This window comes from Schistocerca cancellata, chromosome 4 (assembly GCF_023864275.1).
Source record: "Schistocerca cancellata isolate TAMUIC-IGC-003103 chromosome 4, iqSchCanc2.1, whole genome shotgun sequence".
Taxonomy (NCBI): Eukaryota; Metazoa; Arthropoda; class Insecta; order Orthoptera; family Acrididae; genus Schistocerca; species Schistocerca cancellata.
Window position 1 is genome coordinate 729142692 of NC_064629.1, and position 25803 is coordinate 729168494.

Consider the following 25803-nt stretch of genomic DNA (forward strand, 5'->3'; position numbering starts at 1 on the left):
TTCTCATCGTGCAATGGAGTTTCCACGGCATTTCAAGGATTTTTGGTAGCCCAAATTCTGCAGTTGTGGGCGTTGACAGACCCTCGGAGTGTGAAATGAGCTTCGTCGGCGCACAACACATTACTGAACCAATCGTCATCTTCCACCATCTTTTGAAATGCCCACACCGCAAATGCCCTCTGCTTCACTAAATCACCAGGTAACAGTTCATGATGGCGATGGATTTATTACGGGTAGCATCAGAGGGTACGCCTCAGTGCCAACCAAACAGTAGTGTATGGAATGCTTGTGTGATGTGCGACTGCATGAGCGCTGACTTCACCGTGCATAGATGAACCCGCTACAGTCTCCATTTCTTCCTGAACTGTCTTAGCAGCATAACGCCTTGGGCTCGATGGGCCACTACGGGGTTATCTAAACAACCCGTGGCTTCGAACTTCGAAATCATTCTCGCCACAGCTGCATTTGTTAGCAGACCTTTACCTTTTCAAATCCCCTTCCTATGGCAATAGGATCGTAACGCTGAACTAGCACATTCCGCATTCTGATAATACAGCTTCACTAAAAGCGCCTTTTCAGGTAACGTCAACATGCTGCGACTGCTGGCGCATCTGATTCTCTCTCTCATTACAGCTCCTTTTATGCACGATTGTCATGCGCAGTCACTGACGTTTTGCTGTCCAGCGCCATCTGTCGGACATTTTGTGAACGTTGTTTTTTTGTTCAAATAAAACCCCATGTCATTCCAAGCATGTGTGTCAATTTTTACCTCTCTATCTACATTATTCCATGGTTTATTAAGTTTTCAAATTTATACTGACTTTTTGATCACCCGGTGTGTGTGTGTGTGTGTGTGTGTGTGTGTGTGTGTGTGTGTGTGTGTGTGTGTTTATATATATAAAGGTGGTATCTGTTCTTTCGGACATGTCCATGCAACTCGTTGGAATATAAATCAACGGGGACAGTTGAAAATGTGTGCCCTGACCGGGACTCGAACCCAGGATCTCCTGCTTCGAGCACTGCTTATGCATCCACACAGGAGAAGATTGTCAAATGGCCGGTGACCCTTAACTTTTTTTTTTTTTACAGGAATTATCAAAAAGCTGTGAGTAATGAGTATAATGGGCAGAGGCGCTATGAATATAGTGCCAGACAATAAGTTGGGAATGTGGGGCACACGGGGGAGGGGCGGGGGTGCCAGAGATAAGTGTTTGCAGTCGCACTATCCTCTGTGTCCTTGGTGCCTCAGGTGGATAGAGCATCTACCATGTAAACAGGAGATCCCGGTTTCGAATCCCGGTCGGGGCACACATTTTCAACTGTCCCCGTTGACTTACATCAATGCCTGTATGCAGCTAGGGGTATTCATTTCATTGTAATTTAAACTAAACTAAACTAAACTCTGGCTGAAGAGGCCATGAAGGCCCAACGGTACTGACCAGCTGCTGTGTCATCCTCAGCCCAAAGGCGTCACTGGATGCAGATGTGGAAGGGCATTGGTCAGCACACCACTCTCATGGCCATATGTCAGTTTATGAGACTGGAGCTGCTACTTCTCAGTTGAGCAACTCCTCAGTTTGCCTCACAAGAGCTGAGTGCACCCCCTCTCCAGTAGCGCTCTGTAGACTGGACAGTCAACCGTGCAAGTGCTAGCCCAGCCCAATGGCACTTAACTTCGGTGATCTGACAAGAACCGGTGTTACCACTGTGGCAAGGCCATTGGCACAACCACAGATCAGTTATGCAAATGCTTATAACAGGAAAATGTGGTGCCTAAGCTACAAAACCGGGAATGTGGAACAATGGCAGAAATTAGTTGGGCGGATGAGTCTTGTTTCACACTGTTTCCAACTTCTGTGTGAGTTTTGCCAGGAGTGAAACATGACGGGGGTTCGGTGATTATTTGAACAGCCACATTGTGGTGTTCCATGGGCCCGATGTTTACTATACAAGGTCATAATTACTGCCAAGGATTATGTGACCATTTTGGCTGATTAAGTCCATCCCACGATGCAATGTTTGTTCTCCTGTAGTGATTCTGTGTTCCAAGATGACAGGACCCCTGTTCACACAGCTCACATTGTCCAGGACTGAGTTTGTGAACAGAAGATGAATTGTCACATCTCTCTTGGCCACCACAGTCACTATATCTCAATATTATTGAACCTTTGTGGTCTGCTTTGGAGAGAAATGTGTGTGATGACCATTCATGTCCATCATCATTACCTGAATCCGCAACTAGTTTGTAAGAAGAATGGTATAATATTCCCTTAAAAACCATTGAGGACCTGTATTTATCCATTTTGAGATGACTGGAAGCTGACCTGGATGCCAACAGTTTTCCTACATCATATCAGACATGATAATATGTTGTGATTTTGGTGTTCCAATATTTTTGTCCACCCCCTGTACATTATTGTGACCTGTTTTTGCTGATGCAGGTCAGTTGTATCCTTAAAATCACGGTTCATTTATCCATATCGTTCTTCACCTTCCTTATTCTTACATGCTTTCAAAAGTTGCTCCTTTAATGATCTTACCACACCATAGTGTGATGTATGTTTATCTAGACCCAGGAAATAGTTCTGTTAGTTCACCACCACAGAATTAACAAGAATTATGAATACATACCATTTGTTAATTGTAGATTTTTATGGCAACAGTAACAGTGTCTGCACATAGCATACTTAAATTCTCAGGTGTCCTTACCACATTTGGGTTGTGACATCACTGCTGGTTTTTTTTTGGTTTTTTTTTTGTTTTTTTTTGTTTTTTTTTTTAATATAAAAAAGCCCGAGGGCATTCCCATGAGGTTGTTAATTGCTCATCCATGTTGTCAGAGCTCACCTCACTCCCAGACGTATCACCTGTGCAACTGCTTACCAGTTGATCTATGTGTTGATGCTATAGGTATGCATCTGACAGACAGTGGTTTATTGTTCATATATAGATCTGGAATACCCTATAAAATCACAATGTAATTGAATGTGTTGATTAAATAACAACCATATTCAACTGCACAATCATCATGGGCTAATAATCCATAATAGGCTAAGTTTCACATTAATGCTTGTGTATAGTGTATTAAGAATTTATGAGGTTTGTTCATGCACTGATGGTCTGGTCTGTATCCATAACCAACAGCTCATGTCAGATAAGGGATTTGTTATATGTAGTACAGTAGGTTCAAGAGAAGGAGTTGTTATCAATGTAATAACTTTAAGAGAGAGATATGTGATCCACACTCGGCAATGCATTGGTGTAAGGTCTTCATACTGAATGACTACAGAGCAGTATGCTATATATTTCTCATCAGACTGAGAACATTGGTGCTGCAGCCAACATATAGCAATTGCCATTGGTATAATCTCTGGCCACAGGGAGCATCTTCACATCTCTACATCTGTGTATTCATGTCCTTTGTCAGTTAGTTGTTTTTGTGATGAAAACAATGCTATATATTGTAAAAAGTTTGAAATTATACCAAAATGTATGGATACTAGTTTACCAGAAATCCATGGTGGAAAGACTTTGTGGTTATATCAGCTTGAGTGGTTTACACCTGACTTTGAGGGAAGACAAATTACAGGATGACACTACAGAATGTGTGTCATGGTCATGATAGTGTAATAGGCAGCAGCTTTGAGATACGGTGACATTTCAACAACTGTCATACTCGTCATCTTCTGATGAAATGCTGAGATATTGTGGATGCCCCTGTATATACACATGGAAGACAGCCACCCCTCCACCTGGCTGTGGGCATCATGGTCTTGTGGAGTCAGTTGGTAGGGAGGGGGCAGAGCATTAGGGTGGAGATAGGCTGGAGGCTGCATTAGGCTTTGAGGTTGCATTCAAATCCCTGTGTTGACTCTCTTGATTCGCTTTGTATGCTGTCCACTGCTGGATATGCCCTCATTGTATAGCTACTAATGTGGGATCCTCATGTAACTTAGTTGATATCTTCATCCCTACTGCCAAAATTCATGTGGATCCTAATTTATAAATATTCCTCCATTATATTTTCCCAATAGCTAGTTAGCTTGGCACAAAAACTTGGTGTTTCCAAAATAAAAATTATGTTCTTCATGTAGGCTGTGCTCTGATGCTGCTGATTCCTTTATGCTTACATGTAATGTGTTCCTTGTAGCATTTTCAGGTACATAGCCTGTATTTGTTCAATGTGTTTGTGGCCACATTGGATGGTATCCTAGGTACCTCCAGTTTTCTTTGCAGAACCAAGAATATCTTTCAATCTTCATTTGTAGTCAGAAGACGGTTTTCATGTAGCTTTTCAAAGCAGCCTCACAGTCTTGGCTGAAAGTGGCCTCATATAGTGGAAAAAATGTGAGCCTCTTGTCTCCTTCCTCTTCTTCCTGGTTTGCTGTGTTCGTTCCTTCAATGCCCTTCTAATGTTACACTTTGCTGTACCCATTTTGATGAAACAATTTCTTTGGATATTGTAGCTAGGCTTGGAGGCTTCCTTTATCAGATCACATGCAGCCTATGGACCAGTGTGATTAGCACTGCATGCCTCTGTGCCAGACAGTGGCAGCTCATTACGTGTAGGTACAGTTCTGTGTGGCTGTTTAAGTGATCCAGAAACTCAGTCAGTGCCCATTTATCATGCATCCACACCATGAGTGTGTGAAGTGAAGTGCTTGGGTTTTAGCATGCAGTTTGAAGTGCCAGCTTCTCAAAGTGTTCCATGTAGAGATTTGTAATCCACATTCATGGATCTCAGTACTGCCACCTGACTAGAAAGCTGACAGCTTTTCATCAATTGTATACACTAAGAAAGTTTACATTCATGCAGTGTGAATATTTTGTTCATTATGTATTGTATATGTCAAATTTTATAGTGCAGAATAGATACAAATAGTATCACATTAAAAGGCAATGATGGCTGTACAATATTATAATAGCAGCTTTCATTGTTCCATGCTGGGGATGATGCTATTATTGCCTCCAGTGTTGTGAAGTAGAAGCAGGATTACAGTGAATGGAAATGTCATTGAACCATGTCAACAAATGCTCATATTGTAGGAAGCATTTGTTGCGGTACCCACATACGGTATACTAACCCTTTGAATGCGAAGGTAATGATCTATCGCTACCCCCTAGGTCTTCACAGTATTGATCCTCAGTGTTTTGATTTACATGTACATTGATAGTTATTGACTTTTGAGTGTCATTGCAGTGAAGTAATGATGATCAATAACTCTGCTGCTGCACTTGTCATTTTTTGTTGTTCTTATGCTTCGTAATATTCATTTACTTTTCTTGTCAGCCAGCATTGATGTTTTTGTGCAGTATTGTTATTTAATATGGTTTATGTGCTATTTTTCCTTAAGTTAATGTTTTCAGTTTGGTTATTTCATTTGCTTTTGCGATTTATTTTTGTAAAATATGTCCAACTATAAAATTTATAAATTATTGGAAAATACTAGTGATACAAAGGATTTTAATGAAAATAGCAATGATTCAGAAACTGACTGTGATGGTCTTGCTGGTAATTTGATCGAAAATTAAGACAGACTGGAAAATACACAATGCTCTGAAGTAAAGTGATTGCACCTGAAACACTACATTTGCTACCTTATCCGTTTTATGAGGTGCTTGGACCAAAAAATATGACACCCATGAGACATTCTGCAGTTGAAAATTTTAATTTATTTTTCACTGCATCATTACTTCAGCTAATTCTCATAAAAACAAATCACTCAGCTAAGCAATTTATATCTAAACATGCTGCTACTTTGTACAGCCCATATAAAAACTGGAAGAATGTCAAAATAACTGAGGTAAGAGGTTTTATAGCATGCCCACTGAATATGAGACTCAACAAAAGATCTACATTGTTTTCACATGGGAGCACAAAGCTATCTAATGAATTTTCATGGTTTGGTAAAATGTATTCTGATACAGAGCTGCATACATTGGACAGACTGCAATGTACTGGACAGTTATTATAATTATTATCTCTGTAAATAATATTTGAAATTTCATTTTTCTTATATCATTTTACACAGAAATTTGTACGCATTGTATGGACATTAGTGAACTGCCTTTAAATCAAGTGTAGTGTAAATTACAAGGAAACAAAATCACATTTATATTATTTTTAAAAAATACGTCTTATTTCTGCAGTTATAAACAATATAAAGTGAAGAAGTATTACAATCTGGGTATACCATAATAAACTACATACTTTTGTGGGCAAGAGGTATTTTTTCATATTTTTAAATGTATGGCAATTCAAATAGAACACTGCATGACAGTTTACAACACGACATTTTTAGCATTAAACACTCAAATTGGCTGAATGAAAAAGGGTTAGACACTTTTTTTTTTATTATACTTTCTATCTCTCTCCAAAATATAGAATGTACACTGAAGCACCAAAGAAATTAGTATAGGCATGCATATAGAAATACATAGATATGTAAACAGGCAGAATACAAAACTTCCTGGCAGATTAAAACTGTGTGCCCGACCGAGACTCGAACTCGGGACCTTTGCCTTTCGTGGGCAAGTGCTCTACCATCTGAGCTACCGAAGCACGACCTACGCCCAGTACTCACAGCTTTACTTCTGCCAGTATCTCGTCTCCTACCTTCCAAACTTTACAGAAGCTCTCCTGCGAACCTTGCAGAACTAGCACTCCTGAAAGAAAGGATATAGCGGAGACATGGCTTAGCCACAGCCTGGGGGATGTTTCCAGAATGACATTTTCACTCTGCAGCAGAGTTTGCAGGAGAGCTTCTGTAAAGTTTGGGAGGTAGGAGACGAGATACTGGCAGAAGTAAAGCTGTGAGTACCGGGCGTGAGTCGTGCTTCGGTAGCTCAGATGGTAGAGCACTTGCCCGCGAAAGGCAAAGGTCCCGAGTTCGAGTCTCGGTCGGGCACACAGTTTTAATCTGCCAGGAAGTTTCATATCAGCGCACACTCTGCTGCAGAGTGAAAATGTCATTCTGGAAACATCCCCCAGGCTGTGGCTAAGCCATGTCTCCGCTATATCCTTCCTTTCAGGAGTGCTAGTTCTGCAAGGTTCGCAGGAGAGCTTCTGTAAAGTTTGGAAGGTAGGAGACGAGATACTGGGAGAAGTAAAGCTGTGAGTACCAGGCGTGAGTCGTGCTTCGGTAGCTCAGATGGTAGAGCACTTGCCCGCAAAAGGCAAAGGTCCCGAGTTCGAGTCTCGGTCGGGCACACAGTTTTAATCTGCCAGGAAGTTTCATATCAGTGCACACTCCGCTGCAGAGTGAAAATCTCATTCAGGCAGAATACAGTGCTGCGGTCAGCGAAACCTATATAAGACAACAAGTGTATGGTGCAGTTGTTCAGTTGGTTACTGCTGCTACAATGGCAGGTTATCAAGATTTAAGTGAGTTTAAACATGGTGTTATATTTGACGCTCGACATAGCATCTCCGAGGTAGCGATGAAGTGGGGAATTTTCCTGTACAACCATTTCATGAGTGTACTGTGAATATCAGGAATCCGGTAAAACATCAAATCTCCGACATCGCTGTGGCCGGAAAAAGATCTTGCAAGAACGGGACCAACAACAACTGAAGAGAATCGTTCAACGTGACAGAAGTGCAACCCTTCCGCAAATTGCTGCAGATTTTAATGCTGGGCCATCAACAAGTGTCAGCATGTGAACCATTCAATGAAACATCATCGATATGAGCTTTTGGAGCTGAAGGTTCACTCATGTACCCTTGATGACTACATGACACAAAGCTTTATGGCTCGCCTGAGCTCATCAACACTAACTTTGGACTGGTGATGACTGGAAACACGTTGCCTGGTCGGACAAGTCTCGTTTCAAATTATATTGAGCAGATGGACATGTACAGGTATGGAGACAAATCTCAAGAATGCATGAACCCTGCATGTCAACAGGGGACTATTCAAGCTGGTGGAGGCTCTGGGTATAAAGGTGTGGGATGTGAGCAGTTGGAGTGATATGGGACCCTGATACGTATAGATGTGACTCTGACAGGTGACACGTACCTAAGCATCCTGTCTGATCACCTGCATCCATTCATGTCTATTGAGCATTCCAGTGGACTTGGGCAATTACAGCAGGACAATGCGATACCCCATCCATCCAGAATTGCTACAGACTGGCTCCAGAAACACTCTTCTTAGTTTAAACACTTCCTCTGGCCATCAAACTCCCCACACATGAACATTATTGAGTGCATCTGGGATGCTTTGCAATGAGCTGTTCAGAAGGGATCTCCACCCCTTGTACTCTTATGGATTTATGGACAGCCCTGAAGGATTCATGGTGTCAATTCCCTCCAGCACTACTTCAGACATTATTTGAGTCCATGCCACATCATGTTGCGGCACTTCTGCGTGCTCACGGGGCCCTACATGATATTAAGCAGGTGTACCAGTTTCTTTGGCTCTTCAGTGTATTTAACATGCAATGATATTGCAGTCTTCGATGAAAATTGCGTTGTTGAGTATAATTGATAATTTGTTTATAAGTAAGTTCTTCAAGGTTCACGTAAACAGTAGGAACTCTTCAATATCCCTAATTTTGTTGCAGTTCTTGTTTCCTTTTTCATTTTCATTTTTAACCTTTAAATCAGACCACTTTTCCACATTTTGTTCAGATTCTGGGAATTTTGTATCCTGTATGTTTGGTCTCAGTAACAGTTTATTTGATTTTACTACAGCTCAGATTTATTTTCTGAACTGTTAACCAGAGTTGTATTTTATTATACTATGATCTGAAGCTGTATATTTTGCTATAAAAATTGTTTTTAAACCTTCAAATCATCAAGGTGGGCTTTCCAAGACTTGCTATGCTTTCTGTTAACACTGAGCCATCTACTATATGCATTAGAGTTCTCTGAATACATTTTCCTGTTTAAGTTCCACAACTATTGACTTTTCTTTTTTAGTACTATGTTAGATAAAACACTTGCATAAACAACTCTTCTTTAGAGGTAGCGCGTAAAGCAATAAGACTGTTGTTCATGTTTGCAAAGATTTGATCATAATAAGCATCAAGCACCTTTATCTTCCTCCTCTGGCCATAAAATTCGTGAATATTTTTAGATAACTGTAAACTCAGTAGAAATAGTTAATATGCTGTAGTTAAATAAAATATCATACCATTTTGTCCCACTTACAGATAACACTAATTTTGACATGTTGATTCTTCTTAGCTTATAAAGTAATAGTTATCTTTGAGTTTGTGTTTACATGTAGGTTCTTGCAGATCTGACAGAGGAACTGTAAAATACTTACTAAAGCAGAGAGCCATCAGGAAAACCAATAGTAATGTTCTGAAGCACTAGCTGTAACATTTAATAAAAAAATCGGTGAAGCAGATGGTGTCCTTCCTCATTAGAAGCGATGAGTACAGTGCAAAAATGACCAGTCCAGCTGCTTTTGTCAGATACTATGAAAGTCTTAAGAATTCATGGAGCTGAGAACAATTTTCGCATAGGAAATACGTCTTAACAGAGGTGAAGGAGATGACCCAACTCACAAATTTACATTACTACACTCTCGATCAACTTATAAAGAGAAAGTTTACACTCCATATTATCTAGACAATGATTTAAATATTCCAGAATGAGATTTTCACTCTGCAGCGGAGTGTGCGCTGATATGAAACTTCCTGGCAGATTAAAACTGTGTGCCGGACTGAGACTTGAACTCAGGACATTTGCCTTTCGTGGGAAAGTGCTCTACCATCTGAGCTACCCAAGCTTGGGTAGCTCAGATGATAGAGCACTTGCCGGCAAAAGGCAAAGGTCCCGAGTTCGAGTCTCGGTCCAGCACACAGTTTTAATCTGATTTAAATATTGTTATTGCATGGGTAAGATCTGGAGTTTCTGAAAAAAAAGGCTTTCCCATTCTCCTCATTTTTAACTGAAAAGCTTGAGGATGATTGCCAGTCTGGTACAAAGTGAGGCCATGAGAAACTAAGCACTCATTTGCTGGGTATAGGCTTTGTGGCCTTGGGCTTCCTGAGCTGGGGATCGGTAAGTGCCACCAGTCCTCTGCCACTGTAAACTCTGGGCATGCTTTAGTGATCACTACATGGTGTGGTGGTGGAACATTGTGTGTCACAGGGAACGGGGATCTTGGCTTGACTGTCTGGATCATGAGGATCATAAAAACATTTATTTTAAAAAGAAACCACCACCACCACCACTTAATCTCAAGGGGTGCTGTGCACCAATGAAATACATCGCTGTGGAGATGGAGCAGTCATTAGCAGGCAACCTCTGGGGAACCTGCTGCATAAGGCTTACCTAGGCATGCGGGGCTCTGTCTAGGTGGACATTTATTTCTCTAGCTGCTCGTGGGGCTGAGATGGAACCTTCAAAATTCTCTCTTCTCATCTGAGTAGAAAGGTGGGGGGGGGGGGGGGGGGGCGGGGACGAATGGTAGGTACCAATACCCAATCAAACTAGAGGGCTTGTGTAGTCAGTCCTCCTGACTCAGGAATTAATTCCAAAAGCTTTGTCTCTAGTAACAGAATGCATGCTGGTAATCAGAATGTGTTTTTAGTTGTGGAACAGAAAGAGAACACTTTCCAGACAGTTTTGCTTTTCTGTATTCAAAAAGGCTTAGAGGGCATTGCTGGCACTTCAGAATCAATCAAGTGATTGCATAATGGGACACTGTTGGTAGAAACTTGTAGTTCCCAAGAAGTTAAGACCCTCCAGAAAGCTCATTGCCATGGAGAATATGCCATCAAAACTGAGCTAGACACCACCTTCAATTACAGCAAAAGTGTTGTGATGTGCAGTGAGCTGGTGTAGATTCCCTAGGAGGAATAGAAAGATGAGTGGGGTCGAGAAGGTGTAGCCAATGTACAAAACATCATGAAGAGAGTGGATGGAGTTAATGTGAAATTTATCTTCTTTATCATGGAGTTCCATAACACAAAACCTCCTGAGCATGTCAAGGCAGGTTTCCTTCACCTAAGCGCGTGACCTTATGTCCTCAAGCCAATGCACTGTTCTAAATGCCAGTACTTTGGGAATACAGCTCTTGGTTGTAAGGGAGAGGCCACTTGGGGCAAATGTGGTAAGGTTGCCCACAAAGGAGTTACTTATTCATCTTCTTTGAAGTGTGTGAAATGCTCTGTGGCTTGCACTGTGTGGCGTAGGGACTATAGCATAAACCTTGAGCAGAACATACATGAGCTTAAAACTATGAAGCATCTCCCATTTGGTGAGGCCAAAAAGATGTAAAAATCCATACTGCACCCCCACATTCAGCTCTTAAAAAGCCTGTTCAGAAATTCAAAGCTGTTACACTAATGGAGGTTGCTAGTGTTAGCACTATTACCTGCATTTGTCAATGCACTTGTGCTGCTCTAGTTATTTCAAAGCCCATACCTCCCCCAGAACATCAGAGCTCTTCTGCCCCTCTTAAGGTTCAGTCTGGTCCACTGTCCAGCACTGCCACTGCCACTACCACCACCACTTCCACTTCCACTGATGGAGACAGGAAGTAAACAGTCCGACGATGTCGACATCAGCCTTTCTGATGATGTCTCTCTTCGAACTGTGTCGATCTTCTCACCATACAATTGAGCCTCCAGCCATAACAGACTCCCCTCCCCAGCATAAAGTCAAGGTGAAAGTATTACCCCTATGTATGTATGTATGTATGTATGTATGTATGTATGTATTAAACCGGGGACCTAGAAACGATGAAGAGGCTTTGTTTCGCTGTAGCCCTCAGCGGTACACAAACACACAACAGGCCAGAGCAGTCCACCCACTCCACCGCCGCTTCACACCGAACCCAGGGTTATTGTGCGGTGCGGCCCCCATTGGACCCCCCAGGAACGTCTCGTACCAGACAAGTGTGACCCCATATGTGTGTGTGGTTGAATAATTATGGTGTACGCATACATGGAGGAAACAGTGTTTGCACAGCAATCTCCAACACAGTGTAACTGAGGTGGAATAAGGGGAACCAGCCTGCATTTGCTGAGATAGGTGGAAAACCGCCTGAAAAGCCATCCACAGGCTGGCTGACATGCTGGACCTTGACACAAATCTGCCAGGCAGATTCATGCCGGGGACCAGAATGCCTTCCTGCTCGGGAAGCAGCGTGTTAGACAGCACGGCTAGCCAGGCAGGCGTTACCCCCATGATAGATGGCTCCAAAAGTGCAGTGGGACATTAATGGTTTCAGGACACATGTGGAGGAAATGAAACTCCTAGTGCAGGAAAGCCGTTTGTGTTTGAAGGAAACACATTTTAAAGTGTATGGTGCCCCTGTACTATGTGGCTATATGCTATCGCATGGATGACCTGATTGGGGAAAGGGCCAAGGGAGGGGTTGTTGTGTTTGTCAATAACATGTACCAGTCCTCTGCACTCTCCCGGCTACTGAGCTGCAGTTTAAATTTGTTTGTGACAAAGGATTACTATTTGCTCAATTGTATTTACGTGTGCAACATGTGATAGACTGTGAGACTCTCACAGATCTTATAGAACAAATCCCCCGACAATTTCTCCTATGGGAGACTTCAATGCCCAAAATGTATTGTGGGGCTCGACCTCCACTTCCCCTCAGGGTCAGGTTTTAGAGAGCCTCGTGATGTCTCACGAGCTGTGCATCCTCAGCACAAGCTCTCCCACCCATTCTTATGCTAGTACTAGGTCATTCTCAGCCATCAACCTCTCTTGCTTCTCTCAAGCCCTTGCGGACTCCATTTAGTGGGAAGTCACTGATGACCTCCATTCCAATGACCATTTAACCACTCTGCATTCACCTACTGTATGGAGCTCTCACTGAAAGGATGCTGTCACAATGAATGATCAGCAGAGCCAGCTGTATGCTGTTCAGCCAGTTGGCTGTGTTTGAATGCTTTGACAGCATCCAGGAGTGAGTGGACCACATCAAATGAGTAATCCACCATGCTGCTGGTTTCTCCATGCCAAAGTTCTCAGCTTATCTTAGGAGATAACTTGCTCCTTAGTGGACTGTTGAGTGCTACTCAGTAATCTGGCTCAGCCGTGAGGCTCTGCAACAGATTAAGTGCCACCCAATGGCAGAAAACATCATAGTGTTTCCATTGGTGAGGGCTAAGGCTCAGCGCATCATCAACAAGAGCAAGAAAAGGTCATAGCAAGCGTTCCAGATTCCATCAACAATTATACTTGCCCTACAACAGTATGGGAAGCTATCAGGAGGATTTCCAGTGAAGGCAGTTGGTCACTTATAGCAGTGTTGTTGAATTGGTGTTGTCAACAAACAACACCAGGAGACATCGCATAGACAATGGGAGAGAATTTCACAACAACTACTACCACTGCTAGCTAGGATCAAGCATTCCGTTGTTACCATGCCACCATGGAAAGGGCTGAGTTGGGCCTCAGGTCCTGCACTGCAGGATCCTACAACTGCCCAGTCTCGATGTGGGAGCTGGATTTGACACTGTCCAACACTCAAGATTCTGTGCCTGGTCATGACCAAATCTGATACAGCATCCTCTGGAACTTGAAACCAGCGTCAAAAGAAGTCCTTTTAGGATGTTTTAATTCGATATGGTAGACAGATCACTGTCCCAGCTCGTGGTGGACAGCAATTTCCATACCTCTCCCCAAGCCAAGAAAGGACCAAATGTGTCCCAGTAGTTACTGAAGCATCACCTTAATGAGCTGTGTAGGAAAGAAATTGGAATGAATGGTTTACCAAGTCTGGTCTGGATGATAGAGACCAGACAGCTCCTCAGTGTGATTCAGGAGATGTTGATTAATTATCAACAACCTGACCTTGCTAGAGGCAGCTATCCAGCAGGCTTTCCTATGGAAACAGCATTGTGTAGGTATATTCTTTGATATGAGTAAGATGGATGCCACTACTTCATGATACTTTACTCTAGGGCATGTCCACCACTGGGGCTTCCATGGCCATCTCCCCGTCTTCATTTGGTCCTTCTTATCTTTCTCGGTAGTGTGCTGTTGACGTGCTGTCAAATAGTTTCAAACGGGAGAATGGAATTCCTCAGGGCAGTGTTTTAAGTGTTGCCCTCTTTGCTATAGTCATAAACAGTATCATGTCTATGGTAAGGAGTCCCATACAATTCTCCTTATTTGTGGACAATTTTGCAGTTTTCTGTTTCCTCCAGTATAGCAACAGCAACTCATCAGTTGCAGCTTGCACTAAAGATGACGATGATGATGATGATGTTTGGTTTGTGGGGCGCTCGACGGCGTGGTTATCAGTGCCCGTACAAATTCCTAACCTTTTCTCAATCCAATCTTGCCACTTTCATGAATGATGATGATATAATGAGGACAACACAAACACCCTGTCATCTCGAGGCAGGTGAAAATCCCTGACCCTTGCACAAAAGAGGCCGGAGGACTGGGCTGGTTTTACATTTTGTGTATAGGAGAATATATCTGTGTGTGTGTGTGTGTGTGTGTGTGTGTGTGTGTGTGTGTGTGTGTGCGTGTGTGTGTGTGCGTGCGTGTGCGCGTTAATTTTAATCATTTTTATTGTATTTTTAAGTTACTTGAATTGTTTATGTGAAATACCATTCTCCCCTTTAAATACTTTGTGCGGTAATTTGGACCTCATTTTTTTACTCCAAATGGTCTTGGTTACCACACCTACAGGACCTGAATCTAAAGTCCCAGAAGGCACTGAACATTTTGAAGCATCTTAGCCACAGGTCTTGGGGACCTGCTCATATTTTGTAGGCCTTTTGTGCAAACGCAGCTGGGTGTGGGTCAGCAACACCTTCATACCAGAAGATCACTGACGCTGTATGCCATGAGGGGACCAGCCCCATACCCAGTCTGTGTGTTGAGGCTGGCGAACTGCCATGTGCCATTCAGTGGCTTCTCATGGTGTGTCAGGTTCTTTGCTACTCCCAATTCCTCAGTATATCATACAGGGTCTCATCCAGCTTTGGAATGCCTCTTTATCGCTCATCCAAAGACATTGAGGCCATTTGGAATCTGTGTGAAGTGTGTGCTGGAGTCCCATGGTGCGGGGCATGTACAGGCTGAAATCTGGGGTTTTAACCAGTGCTACCCTGGTTACTGCAGAGGCGCAGAGTGCAGTGTGGGGGAGGTTGCACTCCTGCATACGTTTTAATACACAATTATCTGATATTTTAAATAAGCACCACAACTCTGTAGCTAGCTGTACTTATGGATGGGTCTAAGCTGAGGGGACTCCGTTGGTTGCTCTGTTGTTTTCCCCAATCAAGTCCTCAGGATTCGACTGCCTCAAGACTCTACTGTCTATGACGTGGAATTATACACGATATTTTGGGCACTGGAGCACGTGAGACATATTTTGAGTGTTAAATTCCATGTCTGTTCTGATTCCCTGAGTGCCCTTCACACTCTCCGATGCTTTTACCCAGCAGGATACCATCCTTCAGTTACAAAGGGTGGGGAAGGTGGTGTCTTTGTGCTGGGTACCAGGGCACATGGGTGTTGCGGGGAATGAAAGAGTGGATGTAGCAGCCAAGGAGGCATGTCATGATCCTCCGTTAGTTTGGTGTGGAATCCCCCTGCATGCTATCGCCTCAATGTTAAAGTACAGGGTTATGCGTCTCTGGTACCGCGCGCTGCAGAATTTGAATCCCTGCCAGATGTCATGGCTGTCGAAGACCCCTAGAGGTCTCTGCACAATCACGCCGTAAGCTGTGGCGGCGCGCGCCTCGTGGCCTGCATTTAGAGTGAGGGCACCACAATGGAACACGTGGTTGCAGCGGCCAATAGCAGCGTCCCCGATAGCATACTTAAGCGCCTGCCTCTGGCTCAACCTGTCAGTCTAACCTTGCGTACGTCTCAGGACATATCACCTCACTTTACACAGTGTATATACTTTCGTGTTTTGTTTACGAGTGGACGTGGTTGTCTAGTTAGGTTTTCTTGGCTCTGTTGTTTCATTCTTGTTGTCGTAAGGTCCTTCATTGGTCGTGTCTGTCCTCTCCCGTTGTGTTGTTGTTCGCGGGCCACTCCGCAGGTCCCGCCACGTTTTGCATCACTTCAACCCCCACGACCGTTCCAGTCGCCGTTACAACATTTTGGCGATGAGGTAAACGGTGGTCGTTGTTGGTATGGAGGTGAAGTTGGTCTGTCTGCTGGAGCAACAGCAGCAGCTCATGCAGTAGCAGCAGTTCCAGTTAGTCATCTTACAAAAGTTGCTGCAGTTGCTAACAGACAAAGTCGATGCCTGGAACGCGTTACCACAACAGCTGCCGAGTCCTCTGGTGTCCGATGCTTTCCCGCGTCCGCCATCGTTTCGACCCTTTAATGATGCTAACGAGGACTGGGAAACCTACTTACATCGGCTGAAACAACATTTCACAGCTTTTCAAGTCACGAGCGACTGCTTGCAGCAGTCGTTGTTTTTGTCTTGGCACTCTCCAGACACATTCTTTCTTCTCCGCAAGTTGGCACCATTGTCCGATCCTGTGGCTCTCTCTTTCCAGGAGATCTGCCTTTTGCTGACAAACTATTATTCCCAATGCTACCATGTGGTCACCTCTCGGCTGGAGTTCCACCAGTACCATAAACAGCCTGGTCAATCGTATCGTTCCTGGGTCATGGGCTTGCAGGGTCTGAGCCGTCGATGTGATTTTACGTGCACCAATCAGCAGTGTAAGGCTTCTTATGCGGACTCCCTGATCCAGGATGTGGTGGTTCAGGTGGCTCCCGATCCTGAGATCCGTAATGCGGCGTTGAAACTCGAAAACCCCTCCTTGGAAGAGATTCTCCGCATTGCCCACTCCTGTGAAATTGCTCAAGCGGCTAATGAGCATCTTATGACGCAACCGCAGGTGGCAGCAATCGCGGTGTCACAGCGTGTTCCACCCTCGCGACATCGGCGTGGCCTGAACAACAGAGGCCAGCACCGTCGGGACTCATCGTTGTCCGACGTCTCTATTGCATCGGTGCCTTTGGTCGCCCCTCGTCGCCGGTCACGCGGCCCACTTGCATCTTGCCCACAGTGCTTTACTGCACGTTCGCAGGCTGATTGTCCACACCGCTGTAAAACGTGCATGCTGTGTAACAAGGAGGGCCACAGCCGATCGGTTTGTCGTAGTTGCTCGACTCTCTCCAGTCCTGCCCCTCCTGGGCCTCAAGATACAGTCCATGCTCTGCAATCGTTCGTCCCCCAAGACGACCTGTCGGCGCGGAAGCTTTTCCTCACGGTCCTCATTTTCACTGAGGATGTCAGTTTTCCGGTCGACACTGGGGCCACCGTCTCCCTGATTAATATGGCGACATATACCCGGCTGGGCTCCCCTCCGTTGTCGCCTCCCTCTTGCCATTTGGTCGCCTATGGAGACGGTTCCATTTCCCTTCTTGGGCAGTTCATCATCCAGGTGACGTACAAGTGTGTTGCTCCTTACCCTCTTTGTCGTTGACCATCCATCGGCTTTGAATATTTTGGCCTGGATGCGTTTCAACTGTTTGGCTTTTCAATTTCTGATGAAGTTAAGGTCGTTTCCACGGCTGTTCCCTTTCAGGATGTGGACAATCTGTGCTCCGCTTTTGCGTTGTTGTTTGCACCGGATCTCGGATGTGCTGCTGTCTTTCAGGCACACATCACCCTACGGCCGGATGCACAGCATCGCTTTTTCCGGGCCCGGCCCTTTCTGGTGGCCTTACAACCAGCGGTCATGCAGGAACTTGATCAGCTCCAGGCCGCTGGCATGCAGGAGCCTGTAACTTACAGTGCATGGGCGACACCACTGGTGGTCATGTGGAAACCCAATGGGTCCCTTCGGCTGTGTTGGGACTTCGGCACTACAGTCAATGCTCAGTCCCTCGTTGACACTTACCCCATTCCCCGACAGGAAGACCTTCTTGCCAAGCTTGCCAGGGAAGAGTATTTTTCCAAGATCGACCTGGCTGAGGCATACCACCAGTTGCCCTTGGATGCCGAATCTCAGAACATCATGGTTATCAACACGCCTTTTGGATTGTACAAGCGCCTTCCCTTTGGTGTCTCTTCGGCACCAGCCATTTTCCAGAGATTCCTGGAGCAGCTTACACAGCCTATCCCTGCCTGTTTGAATTATCTGGATGACATCTTGGTCACCGGGCATTGCCGCCAAGAACATTTGCAAAACCTCAGTGCCTTATTTTACGCTCTGCAGTCTGCTGGTTTACACTGTCGGCTGTACAAGTGTTGTTTTTTTCAACCGGAAGTGGAATACTTAGGCCACTGGCTTAGCAAAGATGGCATTTGCCCTTCGGGTCATAATGTCGCGACCATTGAGGCCCTTCCTCGTCCCAAAGACTTATCTGAACTCCAGGTGTTTTTGGGCAAGGTTACTTATTGCTTTAAGTTCTTGCCCCAGGCTGCCTCCGTTACTCAACCCCTCAATCACTTGCGTCGCAAAGAGGTACCTTTTGATTGGACTCCTGCCTGTAATCAGGCTTTTCTCCGTTTAAAGGTGATGCTGAGGTCCACCCCTTGTCTTACTCCCTTTTCTCTGAACCGCCCCTTTGTTGTGGCGGCTGATGTGCGTTGGCATATGGCATTGGGGCCATCCTTGTGCACCGGGATGCCAATGGCTCCGAACAGCCCATTGCTTATGCCTCTAAGACATTGACCCCACCGCAGTGGAACAATTCCCATATTGAAAAGGAGGCTCTGGCGATCGTGTTCGCTGTCCAAAACTTTCACACCTATCTCTTTGAGGCAAATTTCACCCTCCTGATGGACCATAAACCCTTGGTTACACTTCGGACCCCACTCTCACCTCCTAGAGTGGACGGCTCAATGTCTCCAGAGCTGGGCATTGTTTTTACGTAATTATGCTTACACCATCCAGTATAAGCCCACCGCCCACCATGCTAACGCAGACGCTTTGTCACCTCTCCCAGCGGGCCCCAATCCTGCCTTTGACCAACAGGAGATTCTCTGCTTTCATATTGATTCCACCCACTGGGATGTGCTGGATGGTCTGGCTCTTATGGCTGCATGCATTGCTGCGGCTACCCGCTGCGACCCTGTCTGGCGGCAGGTTCTCAACTACGTGGTCCATGGGTGGCCATCCTATGTTACTTGTCGGATGCAGTCCAATTTCAGCCCCTGGCACCACCTGTCCCACAGTCTCTCCGTGGTCGATAATGTCCTTCTGTTGGCCGCGGAGTCAGATGCCCATCGGGTGGTCTGGAATTGCGGCTTCAGGTGCTCTGTTTGCTACACCACGGGCACTGGGGTATGTCCCATATGAAGGTTTTGGCACGCCGGAATGTGTATTGGCCCGGCATCAATGGCGATATTGAGCAACTGGTCCATGGGTGCACTGTCTGTGCGCGTCACCAAGCGAGTCCCCAACAGTCATTTGCACCCTGGCCTGTGCCTCGCTGGCTCTGGGATTGCATCCATATCAATTTTGCGGGCCCATTTTTGGGGTCCATGTGGTTACTCATCATCGATGCCTACTCCAAATACCCATATGTTGTCCGAATGGCATCCACCACCATGGAGGCTACACTCACGGCCCTGGCCAAGGTTCTTGCCATCGAGTGTCTGCCACACACATTGGTCTCCGATAATGGTCCCAAATTCACGGCGTCCTCCTTCCACACCTTCTGTCAGGCCAACGGTATCAAACATATCCATAGCCCCCCTTTCCACCCTTCGTCCAATGGCATGGTGGAGACGCTTGTCTGCACTTTTAAACAACAGTTGACTAAGGCGGTCGACACTTCTCCAACCACGTCAGCCCTCACCCTGTTTTTGAGCACCTATCGCACTACGCCAATTGACGGATGCAGTCCGGCAGAGCTCCTTCATGGGTGACAGCCGTGAACCCTGCTCCATTTGCTGATGCCATCCTCCTCCTGCCCCCACTCCCGGCCCTTGCAACAGTGTGCTCCTGGCACAGCTGTGTGGGCCCACGAGTACGGGCGCAAGGCGGGTTGGACACCCGCCACGGTCGTCGCGACCCATGGGCGTCGTGTGATGTCGGTGCAGACGTCGAAAAGGTTGGAGCGCCACCATCATAATCAGCTCTACATGCGTGCCACAGCGGGACCTGCGCCACTGCCTCTTTCCCTACCTCCTTCAGGTACCGACGTGGTCCTCGAGTCACCGTCCCTGCCCCCGGTTGCCGCCTCCCCGAGGGCCTGCCGCCGGCCCTCCCCGCCTCCGGATGGATCGGCAGCTCCCTCCCCTGTCCTGGACTCTGGATCGGCTGTCATGGATACCTCGGGCATCCGTTCCTCCCCGCCAGTAGCAGTTGATAAGCCCGGCTCCTCTTCCCACTGCCTCCCACCTCGGCACCGTCTGGGGCATTTGCGCCCCTTCACACAAGTTTCAGGGGGGTATGTGGTACTGCACGCCACGGAATTTGAATCCCCGCCAGACGTCATGGACGTCGAAGACCCCTAGAGGTCTCTGCACCATCATGCCACAAGCTGTGGTGGCGCGCGCCTCTTGCCCCACATTTAGAGTGAGGGCGCCACAGTGGATCATGTGGTTGCAGTGGCGAATAGTGGCATCCTCGATAGCGTACTTAAGTGCCTGCCTCTTGCTCAGCCTGCCAGTCTAACCTTACGTACGTCTCAGGACATATCGCCTTACCTTAGACAGCGTATATACTTTTGTGTTTTGTTTACGAGTGGACGTGGTTGTCTAGTTAGGTTTTGTTGACTCTGTTGTTTCGTTCTTGTTGTTGTCGTAAGATCCTTTGTTGGTCGTGTCTGTCCTCTCCTGTTGTGTTGTTTGCGGGTCCTGCCGTCACTTCAACCCCGCGACCGTTACGGTCGCCGTTACAACAGCATCAATGAAAGGATGAGTGGCTGGAAGTGACAGACAGTAAGGTCCATCTAGTAAAGTCCTCAACATGGCTGTGGTGTACCTCATTCCAGCCACACAGAAGGGACGAGGTCCCCCTTCCTCGTCTTCACATAGGCCACAACACTATGACACATGGCTTCTTGCTCCATCGAGAGGGCCCTCTAATGTGTGTACAGATCACTGTGCACCACATTTTATTAGACTGCATTTTATTTTCAGACCAGAGGGCAGCAACAGACTTGCCCTCTATTTTAAGTGACTTTGAAATGGATGTGGTTAGGGTTTTAAAGTTTTGTGAATTGTTCAACATGTGTTCTAAGATTTTAGGGAGAGGCAGATATTGTGCTGATATGGTAACTAGCTCATCCATAATTTTTGTAAGTGGTCAGCTGGTCACATATCTGTGGACCATTGTTTTAGCACTTCTGTCATTTCACTTATGTTTTAATCCCTGGTATAGTACATTTCACCCTTTCTCTGTTGTCTTAGGATGTGCGAGACAGAGTGATTGTGTGGTTAAACGCAAGTGAGGTGGGAGTGAGTGCGTGAGTGCCGTTTTGCAGGTTTCGTCCTCACTGTGTGCAACAATTTTAGCTATTTTATCCACAATCATTTCTTTTAATACATGTAAGGGCACTGATAACCATGCCGTTGAGTGCCCATAAACTCGAAATGCACGCACGCCCACACACGTGTTTGGTGGAAGTGGGGCACTGGGTAGGTCAAAAGTAGATGGATGAGGCCTGCAGCAGCTGAGTGTGCTCCTGTGGGTCTGATTGTGATGCGATTCAAAGGTAATAATGATATAATTGAGTTCACAGAAGAACATTCAGTAGGACAACAGATTAGTTATTGCAGATGTTGCAAATCTAAATTGCTAGAAACTAGAATATGCTATTGAGGAAAAAGAAGTTGTCTTTGATAACTTCTGAGACTCAAGATTAGCTGAGGTGGCAGAATATACTGGGCTCATATATATTACTTTTTATTTAAGGACAATGAATTGCAGAATTTTAGGTTGTGGAGATAGATTAGTGGAATTTAAAGAGGCATTAAGTAAGATAAAATGGGATGTAATAGGGTTATCAGAGAGAAAAACAACCAGAACTAAAATCAGGCTATGTGTTTTATTTTAGAGGAACAGGGCAGGAAGTGAGTCCAGGTGTACGCTGCATTGTAAACATGAAAATTAAAGAATTATAGGTATGGAAGGAATCGCACATTTAATAGCAACACTGGTTAAAAAGTATTCCATGGAAATCTGTCAAATCTATGTAACGTCATGATCGCATCCTGATGAGAAGAAATAATACCTTTGCAAAAAGTTACAGAAGCTTGTATAAGACAACAATGTGGACAGTTTTAATAAGAAAGTAGGACAAAAACTAAAAACTACACTTTGGATATGCTTCCAGAATTTGCAGAAAAAAACAAGATATCTTTCTTTATCATATTCTTCCAGAATTAAACAAGTAGAAAATTGACTTGGCTAGAATGAAATAGAAATAAAAGAGAAACTTAGTAAATTTGATCAAATAATAAAGAAAATAAATTATAGAGGATGTGACAGTCCTAAACCACTTTTGAACTGCAAGTGACGACAGGCTTGTAAGATATTGAGTAAAAATATATACAGCATGAAAGAAACAGACTCGCCAGGCAGTAAGAATTTATCTAAAAATAGTGAGGTATACCAGATTAAATGACAAATTCATCTTTGAAAATGGAAGTTATGCAAAAATAGAGGACAAGTGCAATTATTTAACAGAAAGTACTTATATAAACAGCCAAACAAAATTCAGAAATGAAGAAAGCAAAATCTACAGAAAAATTTCAAATAGGACAAAGCAATTATTTTATAGAAAGTGAGAGTTTCAGACAACTGATAATAGAAACATGATGTAATATGCTGAATTAAACAAAATTATTCAAGAGAATGTAAAAACAATAATAATATGAATAAAACAAAATAAACTTTTGTTGGATAGATGCCACATTGCATCAGTTAGGATAGCCAATGGCACAGTAACTTGTAAAAGTATTTGAAGATTTCATTAAATGTATAGTTAAAGATATGACTTAGAAACACAATAATGCTGTTGTCGAAGTAATGTCACATGAAGCATATGAAGGCATTCAAGATATGAAGAACAAGAAGGCACCGGAAGGTGGTGATGTTTTATTACAAATGATTAAATAAGGATAAGAATAATACAAAATTAACTAGTGAAACTATTTACAGGATAGTTCTGAAAGAAGATAATGCCAAAAAACTGGAACAATGCTGTAATTGCTGTATTTCATTAAAAAGTAGACAAAAGCTGTAGACCTATCATTCTCCTATCTGCAAAATATATACAGGCTATTCACCAACTTATCACCAATAGCATAAAAAGTAATTTTAATCAAGCAAAGAAATGAGCTGGCTTTATAAATGGATACAGGACAATGAGCAGTTTGCAGGTTGACAGAATTACAGGATGGAGTAAGAATATAAGTTTTCACTTTGTCTAGGAATTGAGTTTGGAGAAGACATTGAGTCAACCTATTTTAATTTACTGAAGTACACAGTGAACCCAAACTACACCAACAGAATTCTGGAATTTTTTAGGATTATTTTCTGAGTATTTTAGTGTAAGGAACCCCATGGTCTCCTCTCCAGACCATTAATTTGTTACACTTAGTACAAATATTTAACAAAATTAGTATCTATTCTTACTTTTAAATATTTAGCCATTGAAATCAGTGAAATAGAAGAGGAAGAATGAAAAGCTAGATGGTGAAGTTTAATATGAAAGCTTTCTGGTGAGATAAAGAAATCAAATTTGGTTAGGTTTTTAAGGTAATGTGGCCACTAATCATACTATGAGTAAAAAATTGAAGTAACCCTTTTCATTTTGTTTATTTTTATTTTTTAAATTTTAGCTTGAGGATTTCTTGTACAAAATTCAATATTGTCTTCTGATATTTTTTATTTCAACAGGGTTTTCCAGAACGTTTGTGTACTGAGTTGGCACATAGAACGCCAAGCAGTATGCGTTTGAAGGTCATCCATGGTGGTAGAAGTCGACGTATTAGTTCCTGGATTGGAGGGTCAATTGTTGCTTCTTTGGGAACTTTCCAGCAAATGTGGATCTCAGCACAGGAATATGAAGATGCTGGAAAAAATGTGGTTGAGAAGAAATGCCCATGAATTTCCAAGAACTGTTGGTAAAGAAGTTGAATGCCGCATGCAAATATCACATGATCAAGGAGAAACAAGACCTTGATTTACGTAATTGTTATATTAAGTACGTGATTTACTTAAAAGGCGAAAAGAAACAGTATCATTCTGTGTGTGTGTGTATGTGTGTGTGTGTGTGTGTGTGTGTGTGTGTGTTTGAGTTTGTGTTTTTTACACATTTTGGTTGTGTTATTTGTAGGTTGCTATGTACCTTGTTGCACTGTCGACAACAGCTGTTACATTTGTAGGCACTTCACTTCAGTGTGACATTTTAAATGTATAGCTGAGTGCTTTTTGTATGTGACAAGGGACAGCAACCTATTGCATTTTCAGACTGATAAGTGATCTTTTACACCCAAATACTCATGCAGGTTTCCTCATCTATTTGCAGTAAACTAGTCTCATTATGGCATTTTTTTTCTTGAAATGCAACTGACATATAGACAGAAATATTCCTTACTTAGACCTACGAAACATCTAAAGGTCCAATGACTGACTGCAGAAAAAAAGAATTACTGTAACCCAACAACACAAACATGTTGCATACGGGACAATGAGCAACAGAGCACCCAGATTCCCTACCAGTAAAAAAGATCTACAAACCAAACTCAGTACAGTTAGAGAAAACAATCATCAGTATTGCATTTACTAGACACAAAATAGTGTTTAACACTTGCAAAACCTGGTACATGGACCAAACATGGAGGATTGAAAAAACATGGAATATAATAATGCATACTGCCTGTATAAAAGAAACAGGTTATCCATTCACAGTGTAGTAGCTCACTTGAGTTATTGCAGGCAATAAAATTGATTTATTTGAGAAATTCAAAATTTTCACAAAAACTTTTGCATTATTTAATGTGTTTTCCAGTGAAAGAATATTTTGTGTGTAGTGTCACTTGTCAAGGTAACAAAAATTTTAAATGTCCCCTACATAATTCAGGTAATATAGTGTTGAATTGTAAACCCTGGCTCACACTGTCGTGGATTGTATACAAACAGTTGATCATGTGTTGTAGTCTCAATGCCCGATGATAGTTTGTATGCCTATTATGAGTAATTACAAAGAAGCAATGTCCATATGTAGCTCAAAGTAGTTGGTTTAATTTATGATAGTTTGACACGTTGATTCTGTGAGAAAGCAGACATTCCATACCTAAAAAGTTAGGTAGTGTGATGAAATTGTGAAACAGTAATTACAGCAAGAATACTGCACCAGAGGATTGCAGTGCCAAAGTGGATTTTGTTTAGTTAATTAGTAAGTAGTGACTGAAACAGTTAACTCTTTTAATTTATTGTAAGAGTTGCTTAAACTGTTGAGCAGCATCAAATAAAAACAAACCCTTGTGAATTTCAGTGTGGTTGTTTTTTTTAACATGTCCTCAGTTCAGCATTTACTAGAAACTTGGCTGGCCGCGGTGGTCTCGCGGTTCTAGGCGCGCAGTCCGGAACCGCGCGACTGCTACGGTCACAGGTTCGAATCCTGCCTCGGGCATGGATGTGTGTGATGTCCTTAGGTTAGTCAGGTTTAAGTAGTTCTAAGTTCTAGGGGACTGATGACCACATCTGTTAAGTCCCATAGTGCTCAGAGCCATTTGAACCATTTGAACTAGAAACTTATTCATATACAGCAGCACAGATTTATGAATGAATTTAGTTGTTGCAGAGCTATTCATATGTAAAAAGAAGGGTAGGTATTTAATTGCATTCATTTTCTCTTATTGTGGCCGAATGTACAGCTGATTGTATGTTGTTTACATTACAACAATCGAAAAATTTTGGAAG

At 43.7% G+C, this 25803-nt stretch overlaps 1 protein-coding gene across 1 annotated transcript in view; it reads left to right on the forward strand.

Annotated features, from left to right (window-relative positions):
• LOC126184771 (actin-like protein 6A) overlaps positions 1–24438 on the forward strand; it is a 118109-nt gene extending 93671 nt beyond the window's left edge. Inside the window, exon 4 of the mRNA XM_049927324.1 lies at positions 23776–24438. Within this exon, the coding sequence (XP_049783281.1) occupies positions 23776–23985 (210 nt within the window). The 3' untranslated portion in view covers positions 23986–24438. The remainder of the gene's footprint in view (positions 1–23775) is intronic.
• Positions 24439–25803: the final 1365 nt, after the last annotated feature.